Source organism: Canis lupus, chromosome 5 (assembly GCF_011100685.1).
Source record: "Canis lupus familiaris isolate Mischka breed German Shepherd chromosome 5, alternate assembly UU_Cfam_GSD_1.0, whole genome shotgun sequence".
In the NCBI taxonomy this organism is placed as follows: Eukaryota; Metazoa; Chordata; class Mammalia; order Carnivora; family Canidae; genus Canis; species Canis lupus.
The window spans coordinates 82,115,768-82,141,569 of record NC_049226.1 but is presented as its reverse complement, the minus strand read 5'-3'; the positions used below and the strand labels follow the sequence as shown (position 1 = coordinate 82,141,569).

The 25,802-nt window shown below is 54.6% G+C and overlaps 1 protein-coding gene across 1 annotated transcript; it reads right to left on the bottom strand.

Annotated features, from left to right (window-relative positions):
• Window positions 1–216: 216 nt before the first annotated feature.
• SLC12A4 (solute carrier family 12 member 4) lies at window positions 217–22,179 on the bottom strand. Its single transcript, NM_001010952.1, is given in 24 exon segments — window positions 217–360; window positions 530–663; window positions 784–971; window positions 1,165–1,272; window positions 1,350–1,481; window positions 1,558–1,727; window positions 1,842–2,037; window positions 2,324–2,492; window positions 2,734–2,838; window positions 3,043–3,162; window positions 3,336–3,434; window positions 4,830–4,948; window positions 5,372–5,546; window positions 5,912–5,969; window positions 6,254–6,352; window positions 6,431–6,595; window positions 7,133–7,347; window positions 7,501–7,742; window positions 9,046–9,176; window positions 10,708–10,762; window positions 10,848–10,994; window positions 15,363–15,494; window positions 17,143–17,237; window positions 22,058–22,179. Coding segments are annotated over 24 exon segments (3,261 nt in total). The 5' UTR covers window positions 22,173–22,179; the 3' UTR covers window positions 217–268.
• Between the last annotated feature and the right edge of the window lie 3,623 nt (window positions 22,180–25,802).

The window sequence follows — 25,802 nt, the reverse complement described above, 5'->3', positions numbered from 1 at the left end:
CTGCCTTCAAATCCCGCATCAGCCCTCCCCCAGTCTTCTCCAGCCAGGACAGGCCTCCTGGGGTGCTGGGTGGGGTAAGTCCCCACACCTCTCAGGGTCCTGCAGAAGCTTGGATCCATCTCTGTTACCAGCCCAGGCCGGGTCTCCAAGGAAACCTAGCAAAGCTGGGTCTAGGACAGGTCCAGGCAAAGCAGGGCTACCGGCTTGGTGTTGGGAGGGGGCTGGTACCCTGGACACCTCTACTCTAAGCCGTAAGCGTATAGCCAGCTCAAGAGTAGATGGTGATCACTTCACGACCGCCTCCACGCACCAATAGCACACGCTCGAGGCCCTCGGTCAGCACCTCCAGGAACTCCATGTCTGTAGGGCACCAGGTCAAGGAGGCAGCACCAAGGGGCACCCAGGGAAATCGGGCCCATTAATCAAACCTGGGGTAAGCCGGCACCCCCTGGGGGCATCTAAGGAGAGGAGCTCTAGGCGCACCTCATGCATTGTCCACCTCCCCACTACTGCCTCCCCAAAAGGATACAGTTCTCATCACCTTCACTGTTCTTGGGGGGGCCAGGCATGTTCAGTAGAACCAGGCGGGCATCGTGGGAGCGTGTGACGATGACTTCATTGAGCTTTACAGCCGTGTGCATGCGCCGCACATTGGACTGGTCCCTGCAGGTAATGGAGCTGATCACAGGCCCCACGTCTGGCCCACCCAAAGACCTTGTCCACCCCCAGCCCACCTCCACGCCCAGACTCCAGTGTGGGTGGGTTCGTTTTTGCTGCACTCACGGCTTAATATGCACCAGCTCCCGAAAATTGTCAGGGGCATGGCTGGGGTCCCAGGGCTCAGCTGCCATGTACTTGTCCCGTGTCCATGTCATCTGGATTTTGTCAGCCCCAGCTGCAGACTCGTCCTCCTCGTCGGAGTACAGGCTCTCCAGCCGCAGGGCTGAGTGCCGGTCCTTGACCAGCTGGGCCTAAGGCAAACCAGAGGTGGCCTCGGTGCCATGAGAAAAGGGGAGCCCGGTCGGCCCAACATGATCACTTGGCCTCGGGAAGATGGGTACTGACTTGGGTGAGACTGAGTAAGTCATTCTGATTCCCCAAACCCATGGTGCCTCTGAAGTGTGACCTGCCACCGCCCCTGCCCCAAAGCAGCAGGCCACTGACCTCTCGCTCCCGCTCTGTCTTCGTCAGCCTCATCTGCCGCAGCATCTGGGAGCGCTGCTCCATCATCAGGGTCCGCTCATAGGTGTAGGCCGAGATATCGCTGTTATGCTGGGGACAGGGTGGACCATGAGAAATGGGCTGCATGGGGCAGCGTGTCCACAGGGCCACAGGGGCAGGTGACTCACCATCTCTACCACCTCCACCTCTGCCTCAAGGCGTAGGTGGTACAGGAAGACGGCCAGATCCTTCTTCATCTGGATGCTGTTGTCGTCCATCTGGGCCACAGTGAAGATGCGCATCCGGCACTTCCTCCACACCTGCGGCAGGTGCTTTAGTCATGTCCCACCCCTCCACATGCAGCCCTTCCAGCGTGGGTCCATCCGCCTGGCCTACCTTGTGCTGGCGCAGCAGGAAGGGCAAAAGCATGAGCATGCCCCCGTCATGCACAATCCACCAGACATCAATGTGGCCCTCCAGGTAGCGCTCGTGGTTGCTGGGGTAGAAGGCGATGTTCTTGGGCACAAGCAGCGCCAGGTGGGCTGCCGTGGTGCAGCGCACAGTATCTGAGGAAGAGGGCCGCTGTTGACTGCCAGCCCGTGGCCCTCCGGTCTCCACTCTGACTTGATCCCCAGCCCCTTTCCCCGAAGGCCGAGCCCAGGAGCTGCCACGTCACGTACCAATAAACGTCTTCCAGGCACGTGGATCTTCACTCTGTCGCCAGCCATAGGGCCAGCCCAGCACCACAGAGTTATGCCTCATGCCGCCCAGGCCGCAAGACTGGATGAGGTGGGCCAGCCCCTCTCGCACCTTGCTGGCTACCACCACCTGGCAAAAGCCCTTCACCTTCTCAATCTCCATCATGTTCTTGATTGTCTGTGGGGAACACAGCAGGGGCAGAAGGTGAGGCCATTAAGGTTCCCTTTGCTGGGCTCCCTCCCCACAGAACGATGTGGGGTGGGGGTGGGGAGGGGAAGGAGGAAAGCTGCTGGCCCAGAGGCCATGTTTTCAAGATGGGACGGCCATACCCCCTCGTTCCAGCTCTCAGGTGGCAGCAGTGCCGGCCACCTGACTGACCAGGATGAGTCCCCTTCTCCTAAGAGTCAGCTTCAGTCCAGACACCTCTGGTCTGGCTCAGCACCCTGCGCCCTACAGCAGGCACCTGCTCAGCGGCCTGGGCCTCGCCATAGCTCTCCAAGAAGCTGCCCTGGATGACAGAACCGACGATGGTCAGGCCCTTGCCAGCCTTCAGCTGGGAGGCGAAAGTTAGGAGCCGCGGGTACTTCACATGAAGGTCCTCGTCCAACTTCAGCAGCACCAGCAGCTGAGGCCTGCAGAGGCCAGATGGGGAGCCTGAGACCTGGGCCACAGGTTTCCAGGGAGCCCGTCTTCTTCCTCCTGTCTCAGCTCACAGGCCCCTACAGGTTGGAGTAGGAATCCAAGGGCACCCTGACAACCCCAGGGCAGGGAACATGGACTAGGGAGGGAGAGCCAGCACCTCTCCACCCTCCCACCCTCACAGTACCCCCTGAGAACCCAGAGCGGCCGTTGCCAGGCTGGGTGTGAACTCACCGCCAGTTCTTGGTGTGTGGAGGCCCCTCCTCTAGCCGCAACAGTGCATAGCGGGCAGCACTCAGGGAGAGGCCTCGGATCCCGTCACCCCACTCCTTTTCAGCCCTGCAGAGGCCACGTGAAGCTAGTGAGTCCCTGGTCCCACCCATGGGACTCTGTCCATGTGTATGTGAGATGGAGGACGGCCAGCCCCTGGGTCACAGACCCCCCAAACCCACACCCACGGTGGCTAGATGATGGCTCAGCTCCCCCAGATCCCGCATACAGACCACCCCGTTTGCCCCGACTAGGTGGCAGCCCCTCACTCACCCTTGGTATTCAATGTACTTGTAGATCATGCCCGCAATGAGCATGGCCACGAGGGCATAGTACCAGGAGGAGACAAACATGAGGGCCAGGCAGAGGCTCATGCCCAGGAAGGACAGTGCCCTGGGTCATAGTGGGGAAGGGCCAGAGTCAGGGAAAGATCAGCTGGGGCCCCTCCAACACCCCAATCTTTCATGATAGCAACAGTTACTCAGGAAATCAAACCCCAGGATGGGGCTCCCAGCTTCCCCCCAAATTCTTGTGTTGGAGGACTTGGTTCAGGGGTCCAAGCTTACCAGTGATAGTACTTGAACCGGGGCCGCCAGTTGGGTGTCCTGAGGAGCGTCTGCACAGCACAGGCCAGGTTCACAAACAGGTAACACATCAGAAAGAACCTGCAGCACAGGGAATGGCTGGTAGAGAGTGGCCTCCTTGGCAGCCAGGTACCTGACGTACCTGCCCTTCTCCGGGCAAGGCCTGGACTAGGAACTGAGAGCGTCACGGCCCCGCCCTGAGTGCGCTCAGCCGGGTCTCCTCAGCTGCAAGCCTGAGGCAGATGGGCCTACCATAGGGGGATCCACAGAGCCAGCCCTTAGAGGACGGGCAAGGGGCCCCAGGCAGAGGTGTGGGGAGGGGGCTGCAGGCAGGGGGAACGGTGGGAAGGGACGGAGCCGAGGAGTGTTCAGTGTCTGGAGACGGCTAGACCACATTCAGGCTCTGGCCAGGTGACCAGTTGGATGAAGGGCTGTCATGAATGTGCAGAGGGGAGCCTCGAGGAATATAAAAGGGCCATATTGCATACACTGAAATATGTGTACCCCGTGAGGGGCTCTGGGGTGAGTGGGGGAGGCTGCTGCGTGAGCCCTCTGGCTGAGGGCTGGCAGGAAAGGAAGGGCAGACAAGACGGCAGGACAGCTTACTAGAAAGGGCGTGCCAGGGGGCAGGGACTCCCAGAGGGGAGAAATGGTCAGTTCCATCAGGGCTCAGGGAGAAACACCTGACAGAGTCTGGGGCAGACCCTTTGGCTTGGGCAGTAGGGTCACCAACCGGTGACGGTGGCAAGAGTTTCGGGTGTGCACTGGCGCACGAGGGAGCTGGGCAGCAGTGGGGGTGAGCCGGAGGGAGTCGGGAGCACGACTCTGAAAGGCCTGCCTGAGGCTGGGGGGCGCTGCTTCAGGGGGAAGGAGGGCCGGTCATGCGGGAGGCGACTGGGACGGCGACTGAGTGGCAGTCCTGTGATCACCGAACGAGAGGGAGCACGGGCGGGCCGTAGAATGAGGTGTGTGAGAAGTGGCGTAGCCCCTGCCAGAGGTGAATAGCACCCACAGGAGCGCTGCCTCAGAGGCCCCCAGAAATCCCCACATGCTGACCACCTCCCACAGGCACGGGGTGGGGGGGGCTCAAATGCCCAGCTGATTCCAGAACTTTAAAAGCAAGCAGCTTTGAAAGCAGACGGATGGGGCAGTGGCGGCCTCAAGGCACGAGGCACTCGCGCTCGCCCTGTCTGGGAGTGCAGGGTCCGGCTGCCTGCTCTGGGCGTCTCCCAGAGGAGCACGGGACCTGCTGGTCTCTGAAAAACTGCTGGTAAGTGCCGGGCTCACCCTGAAAGTGGAGGTAGGCTGAGTTCTGTCGTGCAGGCTTTCCCCATACAGCCTGGCATGTCTCCCAGCTGTACCCGCAGCAGCGGGAGGGTCACAGGAGGGTGCTGGGGCTCCCGGGTGAGGGGTGCTGAGGGGTCAGGGAACCCTTCCCAAGACCACTCCCCGGCCCTGCCCTGGCCCCCAGCTCACATGGATAGAATGGGGGCCACCATGTCAAGGGAGGCGATGAGGATGCCCAGCTCAGCAATGAGTGCTGTCAGGAGGAGTGCCCACGTTGGTTCACCATTTGCCTTTCCATGGCCAAATACCTGCAGGCACCAGGTCCGTGGAGTCAGCAAGGCAAGAGTTGATCCCGTCACCCCCATTCCACACTTCGGGCCACAAGCCCTAGCCTGGCCTCCATTACCCCCAAGTCTCTCCTCCGGGGCTTAGGGCACATCCACACCTGCCCTGCTAGGTACCACAAGTTTCTCTGCCCTCCCATCTCTCCAGGCCTCTCTGTTGTAGATGAGCCATGGAAAGGCCATGAGGATTCTGGGCCCAAGTAGCTCTGCCAACAGCAGGGCAGGACCAGGGCAGCTCTCGGCAGCTTCCCCCGAATGGCTGCACGGCCCCAGAGCCACTGTAGGCCCCGGGAAGAAGCAGTGCATCCACATCCCCGACCTCACTACCCCAGTCAGTGTGAGGCCAGCAGCACCCGGGCCCCCACCGGGGAGTGCAGATGGGCTCACCCTGAGGAAGGGAATGATGTTGTCCTTGGCAATGGCCTGCAAAAGGCGCGGTGCCCCAGTGAGGCTTTGTAGGCCGGCACCACAAGTTGAGAAGAAGGACCCGATGACGATGACCCAGGGCGAAGGCCAGGCCAGTGTGCCCACCACCAGGTTCCTGCTGACGCCATCGCCGTACCTGCAGGGGCCAGGCTCAGGCCATGCTCCATGCAAGGAGCCCCCAAGCCCTGGGTGGGGCTGACCAGAGTGAGGGATGTCAGCAGTCAGGAAGGACGGCTGTGGTGGGCAGAGCTCTGGTCCCTCAGCAGAGAAGACTAGTTCATCAGCCCCTATCCTTTCCCTAGGCCAGCCCTGATCCTGACGTCACCATCCTCTCAGAAGAAAAGGTCCTGGTAGGGCCGGACTCACCTGGTGGCACAGACCAACCACCATTGCCAACCAGCAGCCTGAGGACATGTGTGGGACCACGTGTATGAGGGGAGCTGGTGTCAGGGCAGGCAAAAGCTGAGCCCCCTGCCACAGGGAGGGGCCCAGCTCACTCACTTGTCCCGGAGTACCACACCCTCGATGCAGGCACCAAAGAGAACCACACTGCTGAAGTCTGCAGCCATGTCAAGGAAAGCTAGGTCTCCGCTGCCACTGCTGCCCCTACTCGGTCCCCACGCAGAACCCATACGGCCCTCACCCCAGCTGGAACCAGCAGATAGCGGGGACAGCCCCAGCTGAGGGCTTCGTGCTGTGCACACACCCCTCAAGCATGTGCACGTGGAGAGTGAGGTATGTGTGTCCATGCGTGTGTGGTACATCCGGTGTCAGCTGGTGACCTATGGCAGACAAGTGCCTCCTGCCCCTCTCCCCACACACCCATGGCCTGGGAAAGGATACACACAAGGGAGGTTGTAACAATGGCCAGAATGGTCCCCACAGGGATGGACTTCTGGGCATCACGGAGGTCCCCGGAGCGGTTTGAGCCAGCCATAATGCCTCCAAAAACAACAAGACACTCTCAGGGGCTCCCCAGGAGTGAGGGCAGGGCCAGGTGGGTGGGCCAGAGGTACTCACCTGTTACAGAGGGAAAGAAGATGCCAACCAGCACAGTGAAGGATGTGGCGATGTCAGCCACCACGTACAGGGGCAGGCTCTCCTTCAGGCCCAGCGCATCTGTGGAAGGCAGCCCCTGCTTCTCCACGACCTCGCCCTTCTCCAGGTAGGCACTCCACAAGTTTTCTGTGGGGGCAGCAGCATCAGCACTGCAGCCCCACTTACTTCCCAGCGGCAGGCTGGGGCAGCCCGGCCAGAAGCTGCAGATGCAAGAGGCTCTGGGGGTTCGGGATGTGGGGAGCCACGTGGGCCACAGGGAAGCAGCTGTCTTGACAGAAGTCTAACAGGCAACGGTGGCCAAACCACCCCTGACAGGAGCCTCGCCAATGCCTGTCTCCTACACAGAGGCCCTTTACGACTCCTGTGAGAACAATCCCGAGCAGCGTCAGGGGCTGGTGGCTGCGGAAATAGGGACTGCCAGAACTTTCTGGGGGCTGCTGCATGCCTGGGATACTGGCCAAACAGGCTCTGTTCACCCAAAACCTAGCTGCCAAGCGCGAGGCTGAGAGGACACTGCTGGGCTGGGAAGGTAGCCAGGCCTGCCCCTGATTCCTGAGCTGGCCACACAAGGACAGCTCTGTGCTCCACTCCCCTTGCCCACTCCCTCCCTGTCTCCTGCTCAGCCTGGGGGTCAGAAGAGGGAGGCCAGGAGGGAGGACGCACCCTGGAGCACACCGGCAGCTGCACCAGGGATGCCAGGGATCTCGGTCACATTGTTGACCAGGAAGTAGGGGTCACAGGAGTCAGTGGTAAGGTTGGAGCTGCGGCAGAAGAGTTTCCATAGCTGGGTGGCCACTGTCTCATTGTTCGTGACGGTTGTCTTGGCACAGACATCAAACTGGTCCCGGGACAGGGTCCTGTTGCCCAGCATGCATACCCTGTAGGGGATGGGCAGGGGGCAGAAGCATCAGCACCCGCTCAGCTGGAGGCTCCAGTGTGTTCCCGTCCTGCAGTCTCTGGGACGCAAAGGCCATCTACTTAGGAGGAGTGTCGGTGCCATGCCCGCCCGGGTGTGTTCCCAGGTGACTTACGGAAACACAGGAGGCTCAAAAATGGACTTGATGCCCCCAGCATAGATGGACAGGATGGAGATGATCACACAGGCCAGGAAGAGTGAGGCAAATTTGTTCACATACTTGACACCAACAAACACTACCAGGGTCATGAAGGTCAGAAAAATGGTTCCATAGACCCGCATGTTGTTCAAGGTGGCACTCGACGTATCGTGAGCGCCTGTTGGGTGAAAGATGGCAGCTGGCGGGGCAATGTAGGTCTGGAATGAGACACATAGAGTAGGTTCAAGCTTCCTTTCTGGAAAGTGAATTCTGTCTCTTTGGTGTTCTTTTTAAAAGAATATTAAGAAAAAAATAGTTACAAAAGACCATATAGTGTAGGATTCCATTTATATGAAATACCCAGAAGGGGTAGATCTGATTTGTTTTTAAGATTTTATTTATTTATTCATGAGAGACACACAGAGAGAGAGAGAGAGAGAGACAGAGGCAGAGACACAGGCAGAGGGAGAAGCAGGCTCCATGCAGGGAGCCCGAAGTGGGACTCGATCCCGGGTCTCCAGGGTCATGCCCTGGGCTGCAGGCAGCACTAAACCACTGAGCCACCCGGGCTGCCCGTGAATTCTATCTTAATAAAGTTGTTATTTTTTTAAAAATTAATTCAGACACGGGAGTCAACCTGAATAGCTAAACAGCCAACAAATAAATAATGAGGGTGCTGGATTATGAGCCAAAGAATAAAATAAATATCCAGGAGTACATACTGATGTAAATACATGGTTAAATGAATAAGTAAATGGGGAAGAGAACACATTTTCCTTACAGAAGAAATCCAAATAATAAATGTAGGAATGTGGGAAATGAAAAACAAAACACAACCCCTCTCTCTTGACCCCAGAAAATCCAGGAGCAGAGCCCTACTACAGGCAAAGAGCCTGGAGGTGGAAATAGCCAGGCAGTTCCTCCCAACAACTCCTATTGTCTGGATCCCCAGGGGTGGGCACTTGTTACCCTGTGCTCCCCACTACCACTACTTCTCTTCTTTACCAGCTCGGGCATTTCACTGGAGAGAGGGAAGCCGAGTCAGGGCACACATGGGGCTCACGAAGGGGGCAATGGCCTCCACGCAAGGTCCAGAGGCGGTTCACCCTTTTAGGGATGAGGACAACATTGATCTGAAGGGCCCTGGCATAGAGCCCTGGGGGATACAGACTTGGCCAGAGCCTACACAAGCCCAGGCGGTAGGCTCTGCATGATCAAGATCATGAAGTTTTAACTTTTCAACAGGTCACAGACCACTTGCTATGGCTGAAATGGTGCCCAGGTGGATGGAACACTCAGGGTCGAGGTGAAGGCAGCCAGGCTGCTTCCCTGCCTGGCCCAAACTGGCAAGGAGTTGAAGGGGAGACTAGCGTGAGCAAAGACCTTTCTCCCTTGAGAAGGCCTTCTGCATAATAAGCCCTAGACCCTGGCCAGAGGTGAGGGGAGCATGAGCAGCCCTGGCCTTTGGGGAAGGGACTATTTGGACAAGACCAGAATTGGCCAGGGCTTAGCCTAACTCACCAGCAGGATCTCAATGGCACCCAGGATATACATGGCTGCTGCAAATGTTGTTCCCAGGTAGAAGCACAGGCCCACAGCGCCTCCAAATTCTGGTCCCAGTGAGCGGGAAATCATGAAATAGGAGCCTCCAGCTACAAAAGAGAAAGTCAAGGCTGGTTCTTCTTCAAGGGGGGGTTCCCCCCATGACAACCCCTCACAACCACCCAGGGTGACAGGGACTGTTTTTCCCATTTACAGATGAGCAGAGGGTTGGGAGGTTTGCACAAGCCTGCACGGTTAATAAGTGGCCACGCTGGGGCTGAACCCCCGTGCCATCTGACTCCAGTGCCTAGCACAGCCAGTGAAATGACTGCTTTGCTAGGGCAACCCTAATCCATAGCAGTGCTCAAGTGGTCCACTGTCCCACCAAGTCCTTGCACTCAGGCCGGTCCCCACAGCCTCTAGCTGGGTGTATCCTAGCTCAACAGGCCTTACTCCTCGCAAGGGCTGTGTCTGTTAGTCAGACCCCTCCTGACCAAGACAAGGGCTGTGTTGTCCAGTTTTTTGTCCCCAGGGCCCAGCACATGGCTGACCATCAGGTGAGTACCATGGCTAACCCTCCTGACGTGAGACTGTGCTTCCTCTGGAGTCTAGATAGACAAGACTGACAGAGTCAACACTGGGCCACAGGGCTAGCGGGGGTGCAGGGGTTAAGAGTGACCCCATGTTGTTTGTTCAGTCTGCTCCTAATAAAGTGTCTCTGGTGAAAAATCTGGGGATAGGACTCCAAAAACTTTAAAAAAGTTAATCCCTTCCATGCTGTAATCCTACCTCTAGGATCCTCTCCTAAGGGAGTTGCCAAGGGCAGTGCATAGAGATCTGTGTGCAAAACTGTTCATGACAACGTTGTAACAGTGAAGAAACAGAATCCAAGAGCAGAATAATCACATAAATTAGGTAATATCTTATTGATCCAGTTTAACCAAATACTGTTTTTAACTCAAGAAGGTGTGATTATGGGTACTTCCAATTTTCCTTTCTATATTTTTCTTCACTTTCAAACCTTCTTATGGTAATCATAATCTTTTCCCCTTCTTACTTTTATACTAATACTACTAAAGCTGTTATTTAAAAAAAAAATCCAGACACAGAAGCCAAACTGAATAGCTAAACAGCCAAAGTGGAATAGTTTGAGCAACAAAATAAATAATGATAGCACTGGATTATGATCCAAAGAATAAAATACCCGGAAATCTACATCAGTATAAAAAATGGTTGAATAAATACATAAACAGGGTCTCTGAGAACTAAGTCCAATCCCATCATCCCTGCTGAAAATGAAAGCCCTCTACATTGTCTATCCTGTAATCCGTAGCATCTAGATTCCTTAGTTTGGGCCACCCCGTGTGTCCCAGTATCTTCTTTGTCAGCCCCAGCATCCTTTTTACAAATATTACTTTTATACTAAACAAACGAAACACAAAACATAACAGTAATCTCAAATTCTGTCAAGCAAGGATGCTCCTAAGTGTTGGTACCATCACAGAGTCAGTGATTAAGACCTCACTAGAGAACTACTTGGGGAGGGAAGGAGGGCATGGCTTGGCAATGAGGGTTCCCAGGCACATCAAGGTGGATTCTGGACCCCTTCCTCCCATCAGGCCTGGGGTGGCGCTTACCCACCTGGAACCACACCGTTGGTGGCGATGGCGCTCATGGAGATGGCTGTCAGCAGAGTCTGTGGGAAGGAGGCCTAGGTGAGCAGCTCAGCTGGGCGGGCTCTGTGGGGTGGCTGTGGCCCCCACCCCAGCGAGGATACTCACACAGCAGCAGCAGATGAGAACAATGAGGAGGGCCTGCAACACACCGGCTGTGCCTACCATCCAGGTCAGCCTCAGGAACAGGATAACTCCGAAGATGTTTTGCAGGCAGGGCAGGTACACCCCCATGAGGGTGCCCATGCTGGGTGCCTACGGAGCAGGAGGGGAGGAGGGGAGCAGAGAATATCAAAGGGGCTCAGATGCGCCATGGAAGGCCAGCCCCTGGTCACTCAGAAGACTCCTATCCCCAGGGTGTTCTACCAGAGAGTAGGTTGGAATCCCAAGGGTAGTCCTGGGGAGCACAGTGGGTGGGGTGACAGCTAGGATGTCTATGTTGACTTCCGTATAGGAAGGCAGTTTGGGACTGGAAAGTTATAAAACCAGATTATTTTAAAAACCCCACATGTGAGCTTTTGGGCCTCACCTCCCCCTCCAGGTATGGCCCTCTTCCCTTCCTCTCTTTTCTTAAACTTCTAGAACCTTCTCATCCAGCAGGACCCATGTCACTCATGTCAGAATCCAAGAAGTTGTTCCTGGGAGCCCCTCTCTCCAACCCCCAAGTCCAGTCCAGGTGGATATGAAGTTCTGCTTGGTCTGCTTCTTAGCTGCCCTGAGATCAGCCTGCCTGACCTCAGTCTTAGTCCCTTGACCCTGGGGCACTACACCTGTGGCACCTGGGTGGTGCCCCCCCCATGCCTGTCGACTTCTCCACACTCCAGCCCACTCTGCTGCCACAGCAGGTCTCTGAAAACCAAGTCCAATCTCATCATCCATGTTGAAAACCCTCTGCGTCCTCAATCCTGTAATCCACAGCGTGGGCCAGGCTCCCTGATCTGGGCCACCAGGTGTACCCAATCACCTTCTCTGACACCTTCAGCCCCTGATGACATTGACTACTCACAGCCTCTGAACCAGGACATGTGCTGGGCTCTGCCTGGAAGGGTCAGCCCTGTCTCCTTGCCTGGCAAACTCTGCTTCAGTTAAACCTTCAGGGGGACTTAACTGTTGCCTCTTCCATGAAGTTCTCCTGGGTTGCTTTAGGTTGAGTTTGGTACTTCCTCTTGTATTCCCTCAACACATGTGATCTACCCTTTCATCATAGTGGTCACTACGGGTCATGGTAACTGTTCACTCAAATGCCTCATGACTGTGCTGGGGTATACTCAGTTTGCTCACTTTTGTTTCTTTTTTTTTTTTTTTTCTTTTTTTTTTAGTTTGCTCACTTTTCTTTCTTTTTTTTTTTAATTTTTATTTATTTATGATAGAGAGAGGCAGAGACATAGGCAGAGGGAGAAGCAGGCTCCATGCACCAGGAGCCAGACGTGGGATTCGATCCTGGGTCTCCAGGATCGCGCCCTGGGCCAAAGGCAGGCGCCAAACCGCTGCGCCACCCAGGGATCCCAGTTTGCTCACTTTTCTATCACCAGTAGGCACTGCAGGTACCCAAAAGGTGGTCTTGAGCCCAGTAAATGGTGCTTTAGGAGGTCCCTGGGATAACCTGTTGGGAAAATCCTGCAGAGACAATAGAAACCCACGCTGAAGGACAGGTGAGGAAGGTCCAGTGGGCAAATCCAGACAGGATTTCTCAAATACCTAAGGGCAGAGTGAGGGTCATCCAGGATGACCCTGGTCAGCCAGGGTAGAGGCTGAAACAAGAGGCAAGGCTAGCACCTTCCTGAAAGATACCTTACTAATGCAGCCCAAGGTGGCAGGGCCCTAAGAGCTTCCATCAGAGCTCCAGCAAAGCCTGCTGCCCTGGAGCTGGGGTGGGAGAGAAAACCACGTGGTCACAGGAACTCTTCTGAAGGGTCTGGGTCCAGGCCAGGATCTGTGTGCAGCCTAAAAGGACCTCAGAAGTGCCTGGAAAGGCTGGAGTAAGAACAAATGGCCCCTCAAATGTGACAAACACACCTCAACTCAGCTCTGAGCCCTTCACAGAGCCCCTGGACCACTCACTGGACAGTGTCAGCTCCCAGCCCCACCTCCATTCCAAGCTGAGTCACTCTGGGGAAAGGGCAGTGTGGGAAAGGGCAGGGCCGGAAATGCCTTCTGCATCCCCAAATAACCTCTGGCAGCCTCTGAAGGTCATCAGGCCAGAACCAGAGCAGCTGCCATGGAGAGGCTGCCTTGGGTCTGCTTGAAGGACCACCCTTCCTGCCCTGAGCCTCCTTTCCTAAGGGCCCTGCTCAGACCCGTCCCGGGTATGGATCATAGCTCGGTAGCTCCAACTCCCTAGATTCCTACTGACCCCACTACAAACTGAACCAGCCTTTTCCTTCCTCTGTGGAAAAGCCACTGAAACTGAGACACTCTGCCATCGTCTCACGTCCTAGCCCTAAGGCCCAGTGAGCTGGAGCAGGTAAGCTGAAGCTGGATCCCAGCATCCTGACAGCCTCCTCGTAAGGCTAAGGGACCATGACCCTTCACCAACCCAGACTTTCTTCTGGCACTTGTCGAGATGTGCGCTAGCCTTTCTCAGGGACCTTTGTACTTCTAGCCACCAGCTCCCTGGATTGGGCCTGAAGGAACAGGGAGGAGGCTCTTATCAAGGATCCTACCACCCACTGCAGGTAACACTCTCTGAGGCTAAGATCCCTCTGTAGGGCTGAACAGGGATGGCCAGAGACACTCAGGCTTCTCTGGCATGTGCAGTACAAATAAATTCCAGCAAAATCACAACCAGCAAGATAGGGTGGGGGTCAGGTCTGTGTGACGTAAGCTGCCCTCTCTGAAGCGGGGGCTGGTTTGCTTCCGGGAGGAGCAGGGTGAGGAGTGCACAACAGCCCAGGTTACCCTCTCCTTGGGTCACCCCAGCAAAGCCCAAATTTCTTTTTTTTTTTCCTAAAGATTTTATTTATTTATTATTTATTTATTTTATGAGAGCAAAAGAGAGAAAATATGAGGGTGGAGAGGGGAGCAGAAAGGAGTGGACTCCCAGCTGAGCAGGGAGCCCAAAGTGGGGCTAGATCCCAGGAACCCGGGATCATGACCTGAGCTGAAGGCAGACACTCACCAACTGAGCCACCCAGGTGCCCCAGCAAGGCTCAAATTTCATAAGCAGGACTGAGGCTGGGTCCCCAGTTTATCCCAACCAGGAACTTCTGCCCATGCTGACCTCCAGCAAGAATACTATGGCTACTGCCAGACTCAAGTTCCTTTTATTTCCTTATTTTTAAAAGATATTATTTGGGATGCCTGGGGGCTCAGCAGTTGAGCTTCTGCCTTTGGTTCAGGACACGATTCCGGGATCCAGGATCGAGTCCCACATTGGGCTCCCTGCGAGGAGCCTGCTTCTCCCTCTGCCTGTGCCTCTGCCTCTCTTTCTGTGTCTCTCATGAATAAATAAATAAAATCTTAAAAGAAAAAAATATTTTAAAAATTTATTTTTTGAGAGAGAAAGTATGTGAGAGCAGGGGGAGGAGCAGAGGGAGAGAGAGAAGTAGACTCCATGTGGAACATGGAGCCTGATGCAGGGCTCAGTCCCACGACCCAGAGATCAAGACCCAAGCCAAAATCAAGAGTCAGATGCTTAATGGACTGAGCCACCCAGGCAGTCCTCAAGCTCCTTTTAAATCATAGCTGTTTCCCAAGTGTCAGAGTCAGTCGATGGAGAGGGAGGGCTCCTTGCCTCCAAAGTGAAGATATAGAACTTCTTGCCCCAAGTCTTCAGTTAAACTGAGACCTGTCCTATAGGGGAGCTGAGCAAAGATGTGTAAAGTCATCCTGTTGAGAGAGGAGGACTGGAGGGCCAGAAGCCTGGACAGTGACCAGGGACGGCAGTGACCAGGGATGGGCCCAGGAGAGGGATAGGGAAGTTCCAAGAGGCAGTGTTACATTCCAGTCACTCCCTAACCCTGGCACTCGAGGAACACAGGGGCTATTGGAGAGGTGTGCCAATGGAAGCCACATAGTCGGGGGCAGGTTTGGGTCACTTGGTTACATAGTCACAATGGACAACCAGGTTCCTGATTCCCACAGTAACAGGCTTATCCATCCTGATGGAATGAGAGTGCTCTGGCGCTCTACAGTCAGATATCTCACAGTAAATCCTCAAGTCCGTCTTCTAGTGTACACACACATCTTGTCTAGCCGAGAGACCTTAGGCAAGTTACCTAATGCCCATGACACTCAGTTTCCTTGTCCGTAAAATGAGGATGAAAGTAGCACCTGTTTCACACCTTTCTTGTGAAAACAGCATGTAAGAACCCAGGCCTACTGCTTAGCATGATGCCTGGCACACAGAGAGGGCAGAGAAAAGGCAGCCATCACTCTCACTACCATTTCTGAGGGCCTTCCCGACCCTCTGCCCCCTCTAGTCCTCTGCCCCCTTCACAAGCTCCTCCTTAGCCCATCCCTTGAAGCTTTCTTGAGCTCAAAGCACTCAGTGCCCATCATCCATGCTCACCGTACCTGATACCCACATCCCCTGGGATGTTCACAGTTGTCAATTCCATGGTGATGAGTCCCAGGAATGCGGCCCCCGCCCCCCAATCGCCGCCATGCCCCTGACCAGCTCACCTTGGCTGCTCTCCGGCGGGTGTCCTCCCCACTCTCAGCTTCCTCATGCTCCTTGGCGCCCTGTGTGAGGTTGGTGTAGCTGACAAGCTTGCCCAGAAGAGATGATACCTTTGGGCGGATGTCCAGCTCTTCCTGCAAACAGAGCCACAGGGCAATCTGGCAATGAGCCTGGCTGGTGCCAGGCTACTTGTGTGTAGGCAGCAGCCTAGCCTCTGGCCCCTTGCCAAGCTCTCAGGCAGGCTTGGGCCTGATCCCACTCTTGCCTGAGGAAGCCCAAGCCAGCCAACTGGGCAGGTGTGGGCACCACACCCCAGCACGCGCCACACAAAGGCCCAGCCCAGTGACTGCTTTTCTCTGCCTCATCTTGGCTACAATCACGGCCAGCACATTTGTGAAAACTACCTGCCTCGGGGGTGAGGGCGGGGCAGGGCACGGCTGGCAGACAGGCGAATGGCACACTTCATCCTCCTGTTCTGCCTGGCTACTCCCAGCTGTGAGCGGGCCTCTGGGACTCACCTGCCCTCAACTCTCCCATAAAAAAAAAAGTCATCTGGGCAGCCCGGGTGGCTCAGCAGTTTAGTGCCGCCTCTGGCCCAGGTCATGATCCTAGAGTCCCAGGATCGAGTTCCGCATCGGGCTCCCTGAATGGAGCCTGCTTCTCCCTCTGCCCGTGTCTCTGCCTCTTTCTCTGTGTGTGTCTCTCATGAATAAATAAATAAAATCTTAAGAAAATATATATGTAAAAAAAAAAAAAAAGTCATCTCAGTGAACCAAGGAAGTCAAAAGAGGATGTCTGGAACAACTGAAGTCTCTACCCAAACCCTGAGCCTCTCAGATGGTCTTTTCCCTAGGCCCCAGGCTTTGTAACACACCTTAATCTCCAGGATGGATCCTGGCTCCCTAGCTCATCTTTAGGTGGAGCCAGGTCAAAGCCTTTGCTGCAGAAATTTGCCACTTTTCCAGGTCAGAAGGCCTCCCAGGGCTCAGGCTCCCCAGTCCCCACTGGAGTCTAGGCTTTCCCTATTCCTGCACCCTTCTCAGCGCCATGCCTCTACCTGCTGCTTGCCCATTTGGTCTTTCCCTGTCTGGCAGCTTCCTTCTGACCCAACACACAAGGAGAAACCGGTTTGAAGTGAGAAGTGAAGATGCAGGTCTTTTGGGGCATGTGGAGATGGAGGAACCCATGAGATTCCCAGGGACAGCTGAATGTGTGTGTCAGTGTCAAGAGGCCTAAACCATGCCTTAAATCCAGATCCAACTTCTGAGCTTGAGTCTCAAAAGGATAAAATTCAAGTTTAGAGGCACAAAACATCTGGAGAGGTGTCCCCTAAGGCTGCAGATGTGGAGGTAAGAAGGGCCAGGACTCTGTAAACAAGGTAACACCCTTGACAGAGACACAGGGAAGCTCCAAGGACAGAGTCAGAAGAGCCAACCAGGGAGGACTAGGAAGAGTTCACCGGGGACGGTAGAATGAGAAGTCCTATGAGTAAAGGGAAAAAAGGAAATCCTGAGGCGAGTAGTCTTGAAGGTGGTCACCTTGCTGTGGGGCTACAGGGAAATCAAAGGTACATACCCCTGGAGGTGGTAATGGTGTGGGGTTGTGAGTGGCCTTTGGGAAAGCAGTTTCCCTTCAAAAGGGGAGACTGGAGGAGGAGCTGAGACATTCGGTGACACAACTGTCCAGACTGCCTGCTTAGCTAAGGCTTGAGTCCTGAAAGGCCTCTGTCCCCTACTCCCACCTGCCGGCCACACTGATGGCCCAGAATGGCCCCTCAGCTACCTCAAACAGGGCCAGGTTCCTGTCGTAATAGTCATTTCCTCTGGAAGCCTCCAAGGGACAAAGGAAAGGGCTGCTCTCTCTGTGGTTGCCATGTCCTGTGGAGAGAGAGAGACAAAATTCCCAGTCAGGGGCTGCCTCCTGCGCCCCCAGCCCAACAAGCCAGCCCACAAAACATCTCTGTGGAGCACTTTAGGGGTCAGAGTACCAGGCTGGGCCTCAGTTTCCCCATCATACTCTGCCTGTCTCGGTGAAGAGCCAGAATTAGCAAAATGGCCAATGACCCAAAAAGCCAGCGCATCACTTCCCCGAGGCCGGCGTGAAGGCCCCAGACGTGCGCCCCCACGTGCTAAGGCCGAGAGGCGGGGCCTGACGGCAGGGGCGGGGCCAAGCCCTGGTCAGTCCTCAGACCATCCCAGCCCCGCGCCCCAGATTCCCACTTTCCAGGTCCACCTGGAATAACCGGTGTGCTGGGCGCCAAGGGCTCGGCGTCCTCAGGGCCCGACTGGGGGCCGCCCTCCAGATATATGAAGCCACACAGGGCGCCTTCAGCGGCCATGGCCAGCTGGCCGCCGGCTCGCTATCCCACTGTGCACTGCGTGGGGGCGTCCCGGGGGGCACCCCGGCGCATGCTGGGAGGAGGGGCAAGGCCTGTCCAGACGGCGGAAGCGGTGCCAGGGGCCATCCAGGGTCGCCGAAGAAAGCCCTTGCAGAGGCCGGGCGAGGTGAGTGGTGAGCCGAGCAGGGACCACTGGGGAGCCCTGTCGGTGGGTCCCCCTGCCCCAGGCCCCAGCAACTTGCCCCAGCCTCGGTGCGAGGCCGATACCAGCCCCCACCTGCCCCCTGGGCTCCAGGTAAACCACGCGCAAAGCCGCCAGACGCGCCTTTTTGAAAATAAGCCTGCCTCAACTCAGAGCTCAGCTATTTTTTCTGGTTGCCCAGCAATCAAATTCTCCGGTTTCCCAAACTTTATCCTTTGTCAGTCTCTATGGGTTACACTCCAGTTTTCTATCAAGCAGGCAGAGAACACCAAGTACTTCTCTAATCGTTAAGTGCTTTCGTCCCCATCTAGATAGCATGGCAGCTGTGGCAGTGGCTGGAGGCCCCGTAGCAAATGGAAAGCTGTCATCTTGGTTCAAAAAAGCCACGTTGGTGTTGGATGACAATAACTGTGACAGCAGTGTTGGCCTGGTGTCCAGTGATGGAGGTGGCAACAGAACTGTCATCACCGACCCAGACTAGTGGGGTGTTCCAGCCATGCACCGGCCATGCCCGGTTTTCAAAGAGCTATCTGCTAACCCTCTCTGGTTAAATAGCCTACAATTAATCTATCTTGTTTGCAACTCAGAATGCTGAATGATGCATCCTCCATCTGACACATTCTCTTGTCATCGGTGTAAGATTTAGCTTGCCTTTTCTGAGCCGACAACACTCTGTAGGTTGCCGCGCTATGGATTCTTTATCTCCCAAAGACTGACAGGTAAAGTGTGTTGATGAGAATTTTTGGGGTAAAGTCAGCTCTTCGTTCCCACAGCATGTGAAAGGGATGCATCATCTCATCTAGAAACCTAGACTAGCTACATGAGCCAAGCAGCTCAGTCCTGTGAGCTACACAATTGTAGGTCAATGCCAACGGCATAGTGGACAAAGACAGCAAGAGGTCAAGCCAGCCCACTGAGTCATGTTAAAGCCTCATGGGGTCATTTAGCTCCTTAGACACCCTATGATACTTGTTCAGGATCAGGATAAGGAACCACAAGAAAAATCAGAAAACCCAGTAACACTGCTCATTATATTAACATGCCTTCAGTGAGAAGCCTCTGAAAAGTATTCTTGGATTTTGTGACTAAAAAAAAAAAAAAAAAAAAAAAAAAGCGTGTCTCCTGAATAAGTCAGATGCTTCATTTTGTAAGAAAACGGCATCTATCGAGCTCATCTTATTTCCCTTCCTGCCTTGGCTGCCAGGAATCTCCAAACTAAGTTTACTCTTTAAATACATTCATCATCTGTCTCATCACAGAGTCCTTGCTCTCTTCCTCTTCATAGTTATGATCTTTCTGTGAGAGTGCTTTGGGGAGCCACTTTTCTTGCATTTATCTCTCTTGACCCTTTTGTGAAAGTAGGCTGGAAATAAATGATAAATTATGCTAAACTCATACACTGAGTACCCCATCATCAGTACCCCCTCTGAGGCTATCCCATCATCAGTACCCCCTCTGAGGGGACTGTGCTAGTATCCAAAAAATGCAGAGTGGAACACATAGCAGTTTCCACCAAAATGCCTGTGAATAGTCTTCTAAAACCCACCCAATTCTTGTCCCCTCAGCCATGACCACAGAGTGGCTGAGAGCCCATCCAGGGTTTGCCTTTAGTCCTCATAGCAGCACTCCAGTAGGTATCATTTATTCCCTTTTAGTACAAGTAAGGCTCAGAGAGATTCAGAGACAAGGTCATCCAGCGAAAGGGGCCAAATCTGTGTCCCAGGATCCACCAGAGCCAAGTGGGAGCTAGGCTGCAGGTTTCCTACTCCTACCCTGAGCCCTGGGTCATCCCAGGATGCACTCCAGGGTGCAGTATAAGCCTTTAACCAGAGAAGTGTGGCTGGGGTTTGCAGGTAGCCCAGGGTGCACATATTCAAGGTTCTTGGGGCTCAGATGGCTGGCAGCCCACTTGGATTGCAAATCTTCCCTCTGTGTGACCCAGGGCAACCCGCTTACCCTCTCTGTGCTGCTTTAGTTTCCTCTTCTATGAAGTTGAAATAATAACACCTATTCTTCCAATGACCCAGACATATCTGAAAAGGGACAATCTGGTGCTATATACCCAGCAGTCATTCCTGGGATTTCCCCAAGGATAGCTCCCATGAAACTGTGGGAAGGTGGGGAGACCTAAGCAGTGCCTGGATGTCTGTACAGCCCTCAGGTATTCCAAAAATTCCAGAGCAGGTCTGGGCATGCCTGCCAGGCCAAACTACTCAGATACCAACCTGAGACCCCCAGTGAACCAGAGCATGGCGTAGTCCTGGGGACTATCTGTGAGGTACACATATATGTATGTTCTTGCCCACAGCTATGAACACACCAGCTACAAGTGGGGATCCAGGTGAGACTCCTCATCCCTGTTCTCACAGGCATCTGCCAGGGGTACACCTCTAGAACCTCCCCACCCCCTACCTACATGCCACAGTGGGCTGGATGAGAGGCCCGTCTACACCCCTTGGAGCAGAAGTATGGGCCTTGAGAGATTCAGGTACCAGGTTGGGATAGCCCCATGAGATGGACCTGAGACTGTTTTTGTGCTCCCTGACCCTTTGCAGTCCCCACCAAGAAGGATCATAATCACTCACCAGGGCGCAGAGTGTCCCCCATACTGCAGACACAGCCAAGTTCTGGCTGAAAAGGAGCAAGAAGAGAAGGAGGGCGGATAGTGGGAGGAGCTGGCCCAGCTCAGAGGGACCTGGCAGGACTCAGCCAATGTGGCTCCAGGTCCCTCCAGTCACCCTGAGAGGCCAAGGCGGAGCCAGAGGCTAGGCTCAGCTCTGCTTCCCCACTGGTCTAGGCTGATCCTCCGGATGCAGCCCTGCCCAGCCTCTATGGGAAAATAGCCTCCCAATGCTAACAGGGAAGCAGGGGTTACAGGCTTTTGCTGACCACTGGAGTAAGTCTAGGGGCAGGGGTGGAGGTGGAGTATGTGCATGCAGACAACTGTCAAGCCTGTAAAACCTTCATGTCTAGCAGCCCACACCACTGTCCTGTGCCATCTCCACACATAGCAGTCAGGTGTGATACTCAGAGCACCACACTTGCACAAGTACATATATATGCTGCTATTTGTTCAGACGTGTTTTCCAAGGGACTCCTAGCAAGGACAGTCCCCCGAGGGATTCCTGGGGTGGGAGATGGAGAAAGGGTCTTGGGAGGCAGAAACCTGGGAGAAGGGAGGAGGAACTACCTCCTGGCCCACTTCTACCACCTATGTTAAAGGTTAGAGTGCAGGACAGCCCGGGTGGCTCAGCGGTTTAGCGCCGCCTTCAGCCCCATGGCCTGATCCTGAAGACCTGCATGGAGCCTGCTTCTCCCTCTGCCTGTGTCTCTGCCTTTCTCTCTCTCCGTGTGTGTCTCTCATGAATAAATAAAATATTTTTTAAAAAAAGGTTAGAGTGCTGGAGTTTCCAAGGCTGGGTCTGAATCCTCTGGGGCAAATTTTATAACTGCTCCACTCCTTCCTAAGTGTGAGTAACAGGACCTGTCCCATGGGCGAAATTGGGAGGATTAAACGAGTTAATGCATGTGAAGCGCCAGACAAGCCTGGTTCTGTGGAGTGCTCCACAGATGCCCCCTGTGCCTACAGCGCCCGCAGCACCTACAGCTCTAAGGGGAGAGCCACCCGAGCGCACTCACAGGCAGTTACCCATAGCCCCCCTCTGGCAGGCACAACCTCCTTTCCCGGCTCCACACGGCTGGGGGAGGAGAGAGGGGAGAGGTAGTCTCGGGGCAGAGTCGCCGAAGCGCAAAATGGGGAGGCGAGGCGAGAGGAGGCTGGGGGAGTTCGCAGAGGTGCTGGGACTGGGGTCCGGGCTGCGTAGATGCTCCCCGGCGCGAAGGGCCAGAGAGGGGTGCTCGGTGCTATTCGCGATCCGGGCGGCCCCGGGGGCCTGGCCTCCTTCCCGGCCACGTCTGCACCCCCGCCCGCGGCCCGCAAGGGAGGAGCTGGGGTGGGGAGGGCGGCCCGGCCGCGGGCGCCAGGGGCCCGGAAAAAGTGTCTGCGCGCCCGGAGCCAGGGAGGTGGCGGCGGCGGCGCCGACTACGAAAAGTTGGGCCCGCACCGACGTGTGCGCGCGCGCTTCGGGCGTGTGTGCGAGCGGCGGCCTCGCGTGGCCCGCGTCCCGGCCCCCCCCCGGCCCCGGGGGCGCCCTCACCGTCCGCGTCCTCCCGCTCCGCGCGCTCCCCGTAGTCCACCCAACTGAGCCCCTCGAGGTTGTCATAGTCGCCGCGCCGCGGCCCGTCCACCGGCACCACGGTGAAGTGCGGCATCGCGCGCTCGCCCGCGCCGGCCGCCTGCCCGCTGTCCCCGCCGCCCCGGCCGCGCGCCCCGCCCGCCCGCATTCCTCCCCGCTGCGCTCACTTCCTCCGCCCGCCCCCCGGGCCGCCCCTCGGGGGCGGGGAGCAGGAGGGGCTCGGCCGGCTCCTCCCCGAGGGGGGCCGGGGCGCAGGGAAGCCCCCCGGAGGCAGGCCCTCCCGAGAGCCCGGTTCCTGTGTGACCTTGGGCGTGGGGCCGCCCTCTCTGAGCCTCAGGTGCGATGCCTGTGAGATGGGGAAGTGCCCTCCATGAGGGGGGCTCGGGGTGCCCTGGCGAGCGCCCAGCGTCGTCTCTGTGACTCGGGGACGGGAGAGAGGAGGCAGGATCGGAGCAGGACCTCAGGCCACCCCAGTCCCTCCTGGGTATCCCCACCCCATTCGCATCAACGCTGCCTCCCGCCTCTGCGTCCCTGTAAGCCGAACCCGCGAAGATAACGTCCCTTCCCGCGCCCCTCACCACAGTCCGTCCCTGTCCCAGGAGGCAGGGGATTTTGCACCCCCTCCGCGGAGGCTGCCGCCTCCTCCGCGGCCCGGAGGACACCCGTCCCCCAGCCGCGCGCTGGCCCCTTTGAGACACCGCATTGGGTTCTTTAACCACGTTCTTTCATCTTAATTTTCTCTTTCACTGTCTCACCTCCTGAGGGTTCCTTTATCGAGTCGTTTATATATTTGCTCTCAACTTTTCTTTCACTTTCCATATCACTGCTTCAGATCACTTATCCATGTTGGCTTTAAGATCAGCATCTTTCTGGGCTATACTATCCTCTTAGTTATTTCTCTGTTAGAAAACCCCAGAGCTCATTCAACTTGTCTGTCTCCTTCTCTGCTCCCTCCCTTCTCTCTCTCTCTCTCTTTTAAGTTTTATTTATTTATTAGAGACAGAGAGAGAGAGAGGCAGAGACACAGGCAGAGGGAGAAGCAGGCTCCACGCAGGGAGCCTGATTTGGGACTCGATCCCAGGTCTCCAGGATCATGCCCTGGGCCAAAGACAGTCTCTAAACCACTAAGCCACCAGGGCTGCCCCCCCCCCCCCCGCCCTTTTTTAAGATTTTATTCATTTATTCATGAAAGACACAGAGAGAGAGAGAGAGAGAGAGAGAGAGAGAGGCAGAGACACAGGCAGAGGGAGAAGCAGGCTCTATGCAGGGAGCCTGATGTAGGACTCTATCCTAGGTCTCCAGGATCAGGCCCTGGGTGAAGGCGTCTCTTAAACCGCTGAGCCACCAGGGCTGCCCCCCTCCCTTCTGTTTTATGGCTCAGAGAGCTTGAGAACATCAGTGAAGAATCAGTGGTATCTCTGCCTGACTGCTGCCTCCTCCCAGTCTCAGCTCTGGGGTGGAATGAGGAATCAGAGTCACTGGGTCCTGCAAGAGGACCTCCAAGCTGACCACCATCCTGGCCCTCACCTTTCAGTCATCCAGCCAGGGCCTGCCAACTTGACCTCCTGTCCTTCACGCCACCTTCAGCTGTACATGATAGCAGCCTTCCAAATGGACTCCCTGTTCTCTCCCACTGCTCATGGTAGAGCCACCTACCATGCTCTTTTCTCTTCTCTTGGACTGCAAGGCCCTCCTCCATCTGGCCCCTCTAATCTCCCCAACCTCAGTCTTTTGGCCTCTTTCCCCAAACCCAGAGCCTTACTGCACGTTACCTGCTGTTCACTCTGACAGATGACTTTCTACCCTCTGCCCCTACTCTCACTAACCAAATTCCTTGGTATTAGGGTAGGTCTCACCCTGGAGGACCACCTCTTCCCCAAAAACTTCTCAGACTCACATCCCCCACCTCACCTCCAGAAACCTGGATTGGGTTCCTCTTAGGCACTTTCCCTTCACAGTACCCTTTGCAGGGAGAAATGTGTTGGTGGGGATCTTTGATTAGTGTTTTTCATGCCCACTAGACTGGATTTCATTAGAACAGGACTCTTTTGGTCTTGCCACCTTGGTATTCTCAATTCATCCCCTAACACATCTTTTGAATAAAGAATGAACAAGTGCCCCCTCTTTCCTGTCTTCCCTAATGCCCTGCAGAGTTTCCTATACCTCTCACCACACCCCTACACACAGCCTCTCCCCAGGGGTGCGGTGAAGTACTGTGTGAGGAGATAGGCCACTGCAGCCCAACTGACAACCTTAGACTCTGAGGGACCCTATGACTAGGATACAACTTCCCCCACACCATTGACTGTCCAAGTAGCCTGTACCATCAAGATACTCCCAGGCAAAAAGAAAAAGACATTCGAGGAACACAGACATTTCAAAAGAAAACATCTATCAGGAAAATTCTTAGAACACAACGGAACAAAAATTCCAAATTAGCCAAATAAACATTATAAAAGATAAGAGAGAATATTATCAATATGAAACAAGAAAATATAAAAAAGCACAGGCAGATATATAAGGTATGAGAAATATAATTGTTCCAGTGGCCTATTGCTACCTAACAAATTACCCCCAAACAACAATGGCTTCAAGCAATAATCAACAAAAACATTTGCTCATAGATCTGCTGGTTGAGTAAAGTTCATCTCTACTCCATATGGCATCAGCTGGGGCCAGAGGATCCCTTCCCAAGAAGACTCATTCACATGGCTAGCAAGTTGTTACTGGCTATAAGCTAAGAGCTCAGTGGGGCTGTGGATCAGGAGATTGGGTCCTCTGCATGTGTACTTCTCCATGGGCTCCTTGGCTTCCTTATGGCACAAGGGCTGCAGTCCATGAGTGACCGTCCCAAGAAGCAGGGAGTAAAAGCTGGCAGTTTCTCTACGCCTAGGTCTGGAAACAGGCACAGCATCATTTCTGCGGTATTTTTCAAGCCCAGATTCAAGAGAGAGTAGGGAAGCATTGAATCCATCTCTGGGAGAAGTATCAAAGAAATATGAGACCATATATTAAAGTGACCACAAGAATATTTTAAACAAAGAACACAATAGGTAAAAAAAAAAAAAAAAAAAAAGAACACAATAGGTGATCTACTAGCAGAAAGTCATAGCTGAGAATAAATTAGTAAATTGGAAAGATCAAATTAAGCAATCCACCCAAAAGAAGAAAGAAAAAGACAATGAAATGGAAGACAAAAAAGAGACAGAGGATGGAAATAGAAGTCCTAAATGTAAGAAGCCAGACCCAAAGGTCAAATTTTGTATGATTCCATTTGTAAGAAATATCCAGAATAGGTAAATCCATAGAGATGGAAAGCAGATTGGTGCTTGGGAGAAACAAGAGAGTGGAAAGTAACTGTTTAATGGTACAGGTTTTCGTTTTAGGGGGATTAAAATGTTTTAGAAGAAGATAGGGGATGGTTGCATAACACTGGGACTATTCTAAATGCTACTGACTTATAAACTTTAAAATGGTTAGTTTTACGGTATGTGAATTTCACCTCAATGAAAATATTGCTAGAACTACAAGGAGAAATTGATAAATACACCATCACAGTGGAAGATGTCAACATGGTTGACTAAGAGATCAAGAAAAAAAAAAACAGCAACAGTATAAAAGATTTTAACAATACAATTGATGAACTTGAACTAATGGACATGTATATAGTCAGACATCCAACAATTGGAAAATTTCATATATTTTG